This window comes from Dendrobates tinctorius, unplaced genomic scaffold (genome assembly GCF_039654945.1).
Source record: "Dendrobates tinctorius isolate UK_male_01 unplaced genomic scaffold, ASM3965494v1 ptg000134l, whole genome shotgun sequence".
Lineage (NCBI taxonomy): Eukaryota > Metazoa > Chordata > Amphibia > Anura > Dendrobatidae > Dendrobates > Dendrobates tinctorius.
The window spans coordinates 21,779,570-21,791,645 of NW_027361802.1; the positions used below are offsets into that span (position 1 = coordinate 21,779,570).

General features: G+C 49.1%; 1 protein-coding gene across 1 annotated transcript in view; it reads left to right on the forward strand.

The window, feature by feature from the left end:
* PCSK5 (proprotein convertase subtilisin/kexin type 5) overlaps positions 1-12,076 on the forward strand; it is an 810,488-nt gene that overhangs the window by 736,383 nt on the left and 62,029 nt on the right. The window contains exon 29 of the mRNA XM_073543784.1: positions 17-197. Coding sequence (XP_073399885.1) covers positions 17-197 — 181 coding nt within the window. The remainder of the gene's footprint in view (positions 1-16; positions 198-12,076) is intronic.

The window sequence follows — 12,076 nt, forward strand, 5'->3', positions numbered from 1 at the left end:
TTTCCTATTCACACAGGCACATATCTTCATGAAGAAGATTGCGTATCTTCATGTCCTACAGGAACGTTCAACAATGCCATGGATAGGAGATGTGAAAAGTGTACAGAAGATTGTGAAATGTGCACTGAAAACAATGAATGTCTCAAGTGTACTCGCGACTACCTACATAATGGGAGATGCTACAAGAAATGCCCAGAGTAAGATCATTACTTTTGCTAGTGTAATGTACCAGAGGGTGATAGCCAAGGTCGAGCTACTGCTCCATGTCGCCCTAGCACTCTATAGGAAATTTGTGTCCCAGACCCAGTGTGCTGTCATGTGTGGGGTTCATCACACTCACATGCAGGCCACAGGCCTCAGCCATCTTCACGTCTTCGGTTTCAGGAGCCAGCACACATGAATCAGGGGACATCCAGCTCATTTCATGACAAAGACATTTACTCAACAGTTGGTATGCATCATATTGCAACACGTAGTTTCAGGCACAGAACTTTCCATTTCCTGTCTCCATAATGCACTACACTGCCAGTTTTTCATTCTTTTCTACCTGGACTATCCTTATGCTCACTGATCCTGTCAGTCCCAGGGATTTCAAGTCCAGATCCCCAGTACTCCCAAGATCCGTTATCTTTCCCACATGTGCTTCCACGTCCTTCACTGGTTGAGAATGGATGAATCTATTTAATCTTTCTAGAAAAAAAAGTAACTAACATAATTGCAGAGAAAAAATAAGAGTTTAGCAAATCTATTCACAGGACTCTGGTCCATTGACCACATCATTACTCCATGGCAGCCAGGCCATTTTCTCCTACATCATTACATTGCAGGAACTGCTAATTAGAAGCACCTCAGAATATGCTGGTAGGTAGTAGGAAATTCAAAGTGCTCTGGTCCAGCTGCCATGTAGTATGGATGTAGCAGCTTGACCAGGGTCCTGCAAATGGTTTTGCTCAAATCTGTACATTCACCTTTATCTAATTTTAACTAGATCAGGACTGTGCCATTATACCCTGTAGTAGATAAAAGTAATAATGCAAGAAACTCACCAAGCCATTGTCTGCTCATTCTCAGACGTGGCCACTGTCCATATAATAACTTGAAAGCTATTTTAAAGTTGAGTTCAGCAGAAGAATAAACCATAAAGATTTTCTGAAGGAAGAGTGCAAGATAAAATATAAGCCAGGTATCGCTTACATATTTCAAGTTGCGATGTCTATTTTTCAATTTTTTTTTTTATAACAACAAAGGATCGCTAAAAAGTTTTAAATTGTGTTCTCTTTTGTATAGAAATTAATTTTCTATACTGGACATTTTTTTGATGGGGTGGACTATAACCTGCTGCTTGGACTGACAGTGGTTGTTTTTTATTTTTAGTTTTGTTTGCTTCTTTATATTTTTTTGTTCATTTATTTCACACACTGTGCCCCTTGAGGTCTTAAAAAACCTTTTGGGAACATTTGAGAATATTAATACATTATTATCCTACTGATTTCCACTGAAACATAGCTGGTATATGAGCCCTAGCTACAGGAAAATTCAGCTTCCAGGCTGCTCCCAGGACTGAGCAACTCCTGCTCCCTCCCTACATGCAGAGCGATCACATGATCACTGGGTCTGGAGGTAACAGCACTGTCAGTGCTTTCTAATCTGTATATACAGTTGTGTTGTATATACAGCAAACAGAAAGGCAAGCATGATAATAAATCATGATTATCATCTCTGTGAGGAGTCTGGCTGTGTCTGACAACCCATGCCTCTCCTTCACAGCTGCAAAAAACTCCCGCAATATACTTAGTATGCAGTGACGTTTTAGACTGTAACTGTAAAGTAGTGTGGACTGCCCAGTTGTTAATAGCCGAATAGCAGTAGCACAGAAAGCCTGCAGGATGACTATTTGACACACATATGTCAAGCTCTGGCCCACAGAGTGGTTTATTCAAATCACATGGCATAGCATTAATTCCAATTTTTTTTTTCAAAACGTTCGGAGTTAAAAAGATATTGACTATGTTAACTTTTTTATATTTAGTCAGATATGTATGTTTCACAACTTCCATGCTCTTCACCTTCTTTTGTACTTCTCCCACACTTTCTCCTTCATGATCGGCAGCAGTAGCATTTTTTTCATCAACTTTTTCTTCACCTTATTCATCTTCTTCTTCTTCACCTTCTTCCCATTAATTTTTTTTTTTCATTCTTCATATTCTTCTTATTCAGCTATTATTAATTTTCATATGCTATTTCTTCATCTTCTTCCTATTCTTCTTTTTCTTCATTTTCTTATGGTGACAGGCATTCCTGTAGTACTTATCTATAAAAGTTATAAGATTACACCTTACGTTCTGCCTGTCACAAAAGATTAACAACAGGATTTGTCCGCGTTCAGTTTGGCCTGCAGCAGCAGGCATTTTCCAGGGGCACCACGAGGAGGAACGGACTCACCCCCATTTACTGCTTAGTCTTCTTCTGCTTATAATTTTGATTTCTTCTATGCTGATTTTTAGTCTTATGCTTAATGTTCTTCTGCTTTTGCTTTTTCTGCTTCTTGTTCTTCTGTCTTTTGTTCTGTATCTTGGTGGTTGTCTTCATGTTGTTTGTCCTCTTGGTCTTATTATTTAGGGTCATATTTCTGGTCTTCTTTGATGTGGTCTTCAAGAGGTACCTGTGCTAGAAACCACTACCAAGGACCAGCTGACGTTGCTTGACCTCGGATACCGAGATGGAGGCACCTAGGCCAAAGGCTCTGGCGAGAACCAGCAGACAGTGCTGGAACCTGGATGGGTAGCAGAAGGAACAAGAGCCAATGGCACTACCGAGGACCAAATGACGGTGCTGGACCACGGTTACTAAGCAGAAGGTACCTGTGCTAAAAAGCACTACCAAGGACCAGCTGATGGTGCTGGACCTCGGATACCGAGATGGAGGCACCTAGGCCAAAGGCTCTGGCGAGAACCAGCAGACAGTGCTGGAACCCAGATGGGTAGCAGAAGGAACAAGAGCCAATGGCACTACCGAGGACCAACTGACGGTGATGGACCACGGTTACTAAGCAGAAGGTACCTGTGCTAAAAAGCACTACCAAGGACCAGCTGACGGTGCTGGACTTCGGATACCGAGATGGAGGCACCTAGGCCAAAGGCTCTGGCGAGAACCAGCTGACAGTGCTGGTACCCGGATGGGTAGCAGAAGGAACAAGAGCCAATGGCACTACCGAGGACCAACTGACGGTGCTGGACCACGGTTACTAAGCAGAAGGTACCTGTGCTAAAAAGCACTACCAAGGACCAGCTGACGGTGCTGGACCTCGGATACCGAGATGGAGGCACCTAGGCCAAAGGCTCTGGCGAGAACCAGCTGACAGTGCTGGAACCCGCGTGGGTAGCAGAAGGAGTCACCTTAACTGCAGGCACCGTAGAGTCGGCTAACCCGGCCGCAAGACGACAGGACAACAGATTGGTGGCATAGTGACCTTGACACTACCCGGAAACAGCTGGCATGCTGGAACCAGGCTGGGCAACAGGGAGTACCCGTGCCAAAGACACTGTCGAGCACCAACTGGCGTTGTTGGAACCCAGGGACAATCATGGTGCAGGCCGAGGCCTACTTGGTGGTAGTTTTAGATTGTTTGTAGGCTACAACAGACTGTCAACGTGCTCCAATTAGGCATCTGTCTCCACTCTGTTTCCAGGATTTCACGTGACCACCAACACTGCCAGTTTATGCGTACAGTAGCCGTCTGCCCAATCCACACGTGTTCCTGTGTTACTGGGGTTCTGTAATGTCAGCAGATCCCCTGATGTGTGTCTGCCAATGTCTCCTGCTCTGTCCACATTCCCACCACTTGCAGTGGGAACGTGGCCAGCGCAGGAGACAGTGCCGGACACACATTGGGGGATCAGCTCACGTAACAGAACACCAGGAACACAGGAACAAGTGTGGAATGCGTGGACGGCAACTGTGAGCAGGAACTGGCGGTGTTGGAGGTCAGGGGAAATACTAGAGACAGAGTGGAGACAGAGGCCAAATCAGAGAATGTTTAAATCTGAAGTAGTTACAATTTGGAGGCAGCAGCACTTTGCCCTCCACACAGCAGGGGATCAGCTGACGTTACCGACCCCCACTTTCACATGAACGAGTGTTTTTTTCTGTGTGGACAGCACTTCCGAGCACCAACTGGCGTTGTTGGAGCCCAGGGACAATCAGGGTGCAGGTCGAGGTCTACTAGGAGCCAGGTGTAAATCGGAGGTATTTTGACTTTGGAGGCAGCAGCACTTTGCCCTCCATACAGCAGGGGATCAGCTGACGTTACTGACCCCCACTTTCACATGAACAAGTGTGTTTTTCTGTGTGGACAGCACTTCCGAGCACCAACTGGCGTTGTTGGAGCCCAGGGACAATTATGGTGTAGGCCGAGGCCTACTTGGTGGCAGTTTTAGATTGTTTGTAGGCTACAACAGACTGTCAACGTGCTCCAATTAGGCATCTGTCTCCACTCTGTTTCCAGGATTTCACGTGAGCACCAACACCACCAGTTTATGCGTACAGTAGCCGTCTGCCCAATCCACACATGTTCCTGTGTTACTGGGGTTCTGTAATGTTAGCAGATCCCCTGATGTGTGTCTGCCAATGTCTCCTGCTCTGTCCACATTCCCACCACTTGCAGTGGGAAGGTGGACAGCGCAGGAGACAGTAGCGGACACACATTGGGGGATCTGCTCACGTAACAGAACACCAGGAACACAGGAACAAGTGTGGAATGCATGGACGGCAACTGTGAGCAGGAACTGGCGGTGTTGGAGGTCAGGGGAAATACTAGAGACAGAGGCCAAATCAGAGAATGTTTAAATCTGAAGTAGTTACAATTTGGAGGCAGCAGCACTTTGCCCTCCACACAGCATGGCATCAGCTGACGTTACCGACCCCCACTTTCACATGAACGAGTGTTTTTTTCTGTGTGGACAGCACTTCCGAGCACCAACTGGCGTTGTTGTAGCCCAGGGACAATCAGGGTGCAGGCCGAGGCCTACTAGGAGCCAGGTGTAAATCGGAGGTATTTTGACTTTGGAGGGAGCAGGACACTTCTCCCTCCACACAGCAGGGGATCAGCTGATGTTTCTGACCCCCACTTTCACATGAACGAGTGTTTTTTTATGTGTGGACAGCACTTCCGAGCACCAACTGACAACTGACGATGTTGGAGCCCAGGGATAGTCATTTTGTAGGCTGAGGCCTACTTGGAGGCAGTTTAAGATAAGACGTTGTTTGAAATTGGAGGCAGCAGGAGAGTTTGCCATACACACAGCTGGGGATCAGCTGACGTTACCGAACCCCACTTACACATGAACAAGTGTGTTTTCCTGTGTGGACAGCACTTCCGAGCACCAACTAGCATTGTTGGAGCCCAGGGACAATCATGGTGCAGGCCGAGGCCTACTTGGTGGCAGTTTTTGATTGTTTGTAGGCTACAACAGACTGTCAACGTGCTCCAATTAGGCATCTGTCTCCACTCTGTTTCCAGGATTTCACGTGACCACCAACACCGCCAGTTTATGCGTACAGCAGCCGTCTGCCCAATCCACACGTGTTCCTGTGTTACTGGGTTCTGTAATGTCAGCAGATCCCCTGATGTGTGTCTGCCACTGTCTCCTGCTCTGTCCACATTCCCACCGCTTGCAGTGGGAAGGTGGACAGCGTAGGAGACAGTGGCGGACACACATTGGGGGATCTGCTCACGTAACAGAACACCGGGAACACAGTAACAAGTGTGGAATGCGCGGACGGCAACTGTGAGCAGGAACTGGCGGTGCTGGAGGTCAGGGGAAATACTAGAGACAGAGTGGAGACAGAGGCCAAATCAGAGAATGTTTAAATCTGAAGTAGTTACAATTTGGAGGCAGCAGCACTTTGCCCTCCACACAGCAGGGGATCAGCTGACGTTACCGAACCCCACTTTCACATGATCGAGTGTTTTTTTCTGTGTGGACAGCACTTCTGAGCACCAACTGGCGGTGTCGGAGCCCAGGGAAAATCAGATAGTAGGCCAAGGCCTTCTTGGAGCCAGGTGTAAATCTGAGGTTGTTTGACTGTGGAGGGAGCAGGACACTTTGCCATACACACAGCAGGGGATCAGCTGACGTTACCGAACCCCACTTACACATGAGCGAGTGTTTTGTCTGTGCGTACAGCACTTCTGAGCACCAACTGGCGGTGTTGGAGCCCAGGAAAATCAGGTAGTAGGCCGAGGCCTACTTGGTGGCAGTTTTCGATTGTTTCTAGACTACTACTAACTGTCAACGTACTCCAATTAGGCCTCTGTCTTCACTCTGTTTCGAGTATTTCCTCTGGCTTCCAACCACGCCAGTTGCTGCTCTGAAATGCCGTCTGCACAACCCACACTTGTTCCTGTGTTACTGGGGTTCTGTAACAGCAGCTTCTCCCTAGAGGTGAGTCAGGCAATGTCTCCTGCTCTGTCCACTTTTCCACTACAAGTAGTGGGAATGTAGACAAAGCAGGAGACATTGCCGGACTCACCTCTGGAGATGAGCAGATGTTACAGGACCCAGGTAACACAGGAACAAGTGTGGATTGTGCAGACGGCACTTGAGAGCAGAAACAGGCGGTGTTGTAGGCCGGAGGAAATACTCAAAACAGAGTGGAGACAGAGGGCAAATCAGAGAACATATTAAATCAGAGGTAGTCAGAAGTTGTAGGCAGCAGGAGAGTTTGCCGTACACACAGCAGGGGATCAGCTGACGTTACCGAACCCCACTTACACATGAGCGAGTGTTTTGTCTGTGCGGACAGCACTTCTGCGCACCAACTGGCGATGTCGGAGCCCAGGGAAAATCAGGTAGTAGGCCGAGGCCTACTTGGAGCCAGGTGTAAATCTGAGGTTGTTTGACTGTGGAGGGAGCAGGACACTTTGCCATACACACAGCCTGGGATCAGCTGACGTTACCGAACCCCACTTACACATGAGCGAGTGTTTTGTCTGTGCGGACAGCACTTCTGAGCACCAACTGGCGGTGTCGGAGCCCAGGGAAAATCAGGTAGTAGGCCAAGGCTTACTTGGTGGCAGTTTTCGATTGTTTCTAGACTACTACTAACTGTCAACGTACTCCAATTAGGCCTCTGTCTTCACTCTGTTTCGAGTATTTCCTCTGGCTTCCAACCACGCCAGTTGCTGCTCTGAAATGCCGTCTGCACAACCCACACTTGTTCCTGTGTTACTGGGGTTCTGTAACAGCAGCTTCTCCCTAGAGGTGAGTCAGGCAATGTCTCCTGCTCTGTCCACTTTTCCACTACAAGTAGTGGGAATGTAGACAAAGCAGGAGACATTGCCGGACTCACCTCTGGAGATGAGCAGATGTTACAGGACCCATGTAACACAGGAACAAGTGTGGATTGTGCAGACGGCACTTGAGAGCAGAAACAGGCGGTGTTGTAGGCCGGAGGAAATACTCAAAACACAGTGGAGACAGAGGGCAAATCAGAGAACATATTAAATCAGAGGTAGTCAGAAGTTGTGGGCAGCAGGAGAGTTTGCCGTACACACAGCAGAGGATCAGCTGACGTTACCGAACCCCACTTACACATGAGCGAGTGTTTTGTCTGTGCAGACAGCACTTCTGAGCACCAACTGGCAGTGTCGGAGCCAAGGGAAAATCAGGTAGTAGGCCGAGGCCTACTTGGAGCCAGGTGTAAATCTGAGGTTGTTTGACTGTGGAGGGAGCAGGACACTTTGCCATACACACAGCAGGGGATCAGCTGACGTCACCGAACCTCACTTACACATGAGCGAGTGTTTTGTCTGTGTGGACAGCACTTCTGAGCAACAACGGGCGTTGCTGTAGCCCAGGAAATAAAGTTCAGGTCATAGAAACATGAACACAACAGGAGGCCTGGATCCTGTTGCCAGCCAATTATTTATTCTGGAAGAGGACTGGCAAATTCAGGTGAGATCCAGGCCTTGTTCATTTTCAGAAAAGTAAGCCGGTCAACATTATCGGCGGATAGTCGCGTGCGACGGTCTGTTACCACACCACCTGCAGCACTAAAGACACGTTCCGATAATACACTGGCAGCAGGGCAAGCCAGCACCTCCAATGCATACTGGCTAAGCTCTGCCCTGTATCCAGCTTAGAGACCCAATACTTGAACGGGGAAGAGCCGTCTGGGAGTACACTAACAGGGCAAGACAAGTAGTCTGTCACCATCTGACGGAAACGTTGCCTCCTGCTGACTGGAGCCGTCTGTGATGGTGTAGCCGTTTGTGGCGGTCCCACAAAACTTTTCCACATTTGGGCCATACTGGCCTTGCCTTGTCCTGCGGCACTGCCTCTGCTACCTCTTTGTGCAGAGCTTCCTCCACTGCCTCTACCCACATGGCTGCTTTGAAAAGCACTACCAGCAACACTTGCGGGGGGAATGGAGAACATGATGGCCTGCACAAGTGTTTCTTGGTACTCCCGCATTTTTCGCTCCCTGTGGTATGAGGCTTTGTAAGTTGTCCCGGTAGCGAGGCTCTAGGAGGGTGTACACCCAATAATCAGCCGTGTGGAGAATGTTGGCGATGCGGCGGTCATTTAACAAGCACTGCAGCATGAAATCAACATGTGCTGCAGACTGCCAACTGGACCGGAAACGCTGTCCCCAGCTTGAGGCAGCATCTCAGCATGCTCAGCATCACCCCACCCTCGCTGTACACACTGACTGCTAGAGCCTTGTGTACCTCCCTTCCCTGGAGAGATGTGTTCCTCCTCCTCCATTGACTCCTCGTCATCCTCCTCACTAAGTGTCCCCTGCCTGGGCCTTTGTGTGGAGGCACGTTGCGCAGACTTGCCAGAAGCAGATGGCATTTCTGACTCCTCATCCTCGACCTCTTCAAAAACCTCCTCACTTAGTGCTTGTAAGGTTTTTTGAAGCAGACAGATAAGGGGGACAGTCATGCTGACTAGTGCATCATCTGCTCTGGCCATCCGCGTGGAGTCATCGAAGGCACGCAAAACTTGGCAGATGTCCCTCATAGTGGCCCACTCAGTGGTGGTGAAGTGTGTCCGGCGCACAGTGCGACTTGTTTGCGCCTGATGCAGCTGGTACTCCATTACTGCTGCCTGCTGCTCACACAACCGCTCCAACATATGTAACGTTGAATTCCACCTAGTGGGGAGGTCACATATGATGCGATGTTCTGGCAGTCGGAATCGGCGTTGCATAGATGCAATGCGCGATCTTGCCATGCTGGAACGCCGCAAGTGAGCACACTCTAGGCGAACCCTGTGCAGCAGTGCATCAAGATCCGGATAGTCCCTCAGAAAGCTCTGCACGACCAAATTGAGCACGTGTGCCAGACATGGTATGTGAGTGAGGTTGCCTAGGCCCAGAGCTGCCACTAGATTTTGGCCATTGTCACTCACTACCAAACCTGGCTGGAGATTCGCTGGCACAAACCACACATCGCTCTCCTGCTTGATGGCATTCCAGAGCTCCTGTGCTGTGTGGCTACGATTCCCCAAAGAAATTAATTTAAGGATGGCCTGTTGATGTTTGGCCACACCTGTGCTCATATCTGGCCTAACAGGCTCATGCAGTGCTGATTCCGAGGAACTAGAGTAGGAGGAGGACTCAATATGTACAGACTGCATTCCTGCAATCCTTGGAGTTGGCAGAATACGTACAGAGCCACTATCCAGATCTGTACCCGGCTCCACAACATTGACCCAATGAGCAGTGAGGGAAAGGTATCATCCCTCTCCATGGCTACTGGTCCACGCATCGGTGGTCAGGTGGACCTTGCTACTGACGGCGTTTAGTAGCGCATTTTTAATTTTTACCTCCACATGCTTTTGCAGGGCAGGGACGGCTTGCCTGCTGAAATAAAAGCGGCTGGGCACATTGTATTGTGGAACTGCCAATGACATCAAGTTCCGGAAGGTGTCAGTCTCCACCAGCCTGAATGACAGCATCTCAAGGGCCAGTAGTTTGGCAATGCCGGCATTCAGAGCCAGTGCTCGGGGATGGTTTGCCGAGTATGGCCGCTTTTTCTCCCATGCCTGTGCTACCGATTGCTGGTGAGTGGCCTGGGAGTGTGCTGATGACAGAACGTGGTTCAGTGGGTGGAATTTCACTGGGTCTCTGGACAACAGTGGCAGAGGTTCTTCCATGGCGTTCCAGTGAGGAAGCCGAACCAGCTGTGTGTGAGCTGGAGGAAGAGGCCCCAACACGAGCTGAAGAGGTGGTAGGTGCTGCTGAAGGTTGGCCTACATCTTCAGTGTGTCTGTGTAACTCCACCTCGTGCTTGGTACGCACATGTTTCCACATATTTGTGGTATTCAGGTTGCTCACATTTTTCCCTCGCTTAACTTTCTGATGACACAGCTTGCATTTGACAAAGCAAATGTCATCTGCAACTGCGTCAAAAAAAAGACCACGCACTGCAAGTCCTGGGAGCGCCCGTTTTCTGTTTTGGAAGAGGATTGCTCCTCACGGGTGCCAAAGTGGAGGCTACAGGCAACCAAGTCTGCCCCCGCCCTCTCCCTCCTCTTTTGGCTGTTCGGGGAATCTCTTCCTCAGAGCTGCTCCCACCACCTTCCTGTGGCTGACGCCATGATGGGTCAAGGACCTCATCATCTCCACTCCCCTCTTCAAGCACCGGCTGGTCCTGGGTTGTCTCGCCAGCACCGTACACACCAGAAATTGGCAACTGAGTCTCATCATCATCAGATGAGCACTGAGGTGTGCTGACAATAGGCACTGGCCCACCCGCCTCTTCAGATTCAGAGGGACAAAGCAGTTGCGCATCACTGCATACTCCCTCTTCTTCACGCTCTAGAATGCTGCTTGGCTGGCCACCTCTTTCCAAGCCAACAGATTCTGAGAACAGAAGTAAAGATTGAGATGGCTCCTGTCCAGGGCTCTCAGACTGCCTGGGCAATTTGGCAGGTGATGAAGAGACAGATGGTTGCTCTTCAGTGCTCTGGCCCTGGGAGGATGCGGAAGTCATTGACGTGGATGCGTTAGCTGCCATCCATCCGACAACGGCTTCAATTTGTTCGTCACGCAGCAGTGGGGTACGGCGAGGTCCTACAAAGCTGCGCATGAAGGACTGTTGCCTGGTAAAAGTGGGGGATGCCGGGTCACTGGTGGCCGCAGCAGACACCGAATCCCCACGTCCTCTCCCTGCTGAATCCCCCCGTCCTCTCCCTGCTGAAACTCCACGGCCACGACCACGTGCCTTACTCCCTGCCTTCTTCATCTTGGTAGACTGATAAAGATAGGCAGAAAAGTAAAAAAGGGGTGGCTTAGTGTTCTTATTCCTGAACACCCGCTAACCAGTATAAGAAACACTAGTTTGGCTAAGAGTGTGTATACTACACTTTAATATGATCTAATGTGGCCTACACAACTGTAAAGTGGAGTGTTTGGTGAACTTTATTTCCTTTTTTTTTGGGGGGGGGGGAAGAAAAGGATGTGACCAAAGTTTGAAAGCTATAGTATCACGAAATTTTTTGGAGCGATTACAATGCAGGAAGCTAACCTACAATGCAATTGATGAGGCTCCAAAAAATAGGGTGATACTAGTCTGGCCAGCTCCTCTATCTAATCCTATATAGTGTTTGCAACCAACCAATGACAATGGATGCGGGTGGAAGCACACTAATATAGGAGCAAAACTCTGGCTAAATTTGCTGCAAAAAAAGGACTATGTATGAGGCAGTGACGCACGCTGAGCGGACTACAACGAGCGGTGGCTGTAGAACACACTGCAACGTGAGCTGCACTCACACACAGAGAGACCTATCAGACAGCCAAAAACAGTGCAGAGAAATGGGCTATAGCACTGAAAGGCTGCTGAAAGGCTCCGCTGTCCACTCCTTTAGTGTTTGCAACCAACGTATATGGATACGTATGGAAGCACACTATACAGGAGAAAAAAAAAGCAGCAATAAAAGAAAAATGTGTATGAGGCAGAGACACACGCTGGGCGGCCTACAAGCAGATGTGCATGCAGGATACACTACACAGCGTGGATCTGCACTCACACAGCCCTTGCAGACAGCTATTAAAACAGCGCTGC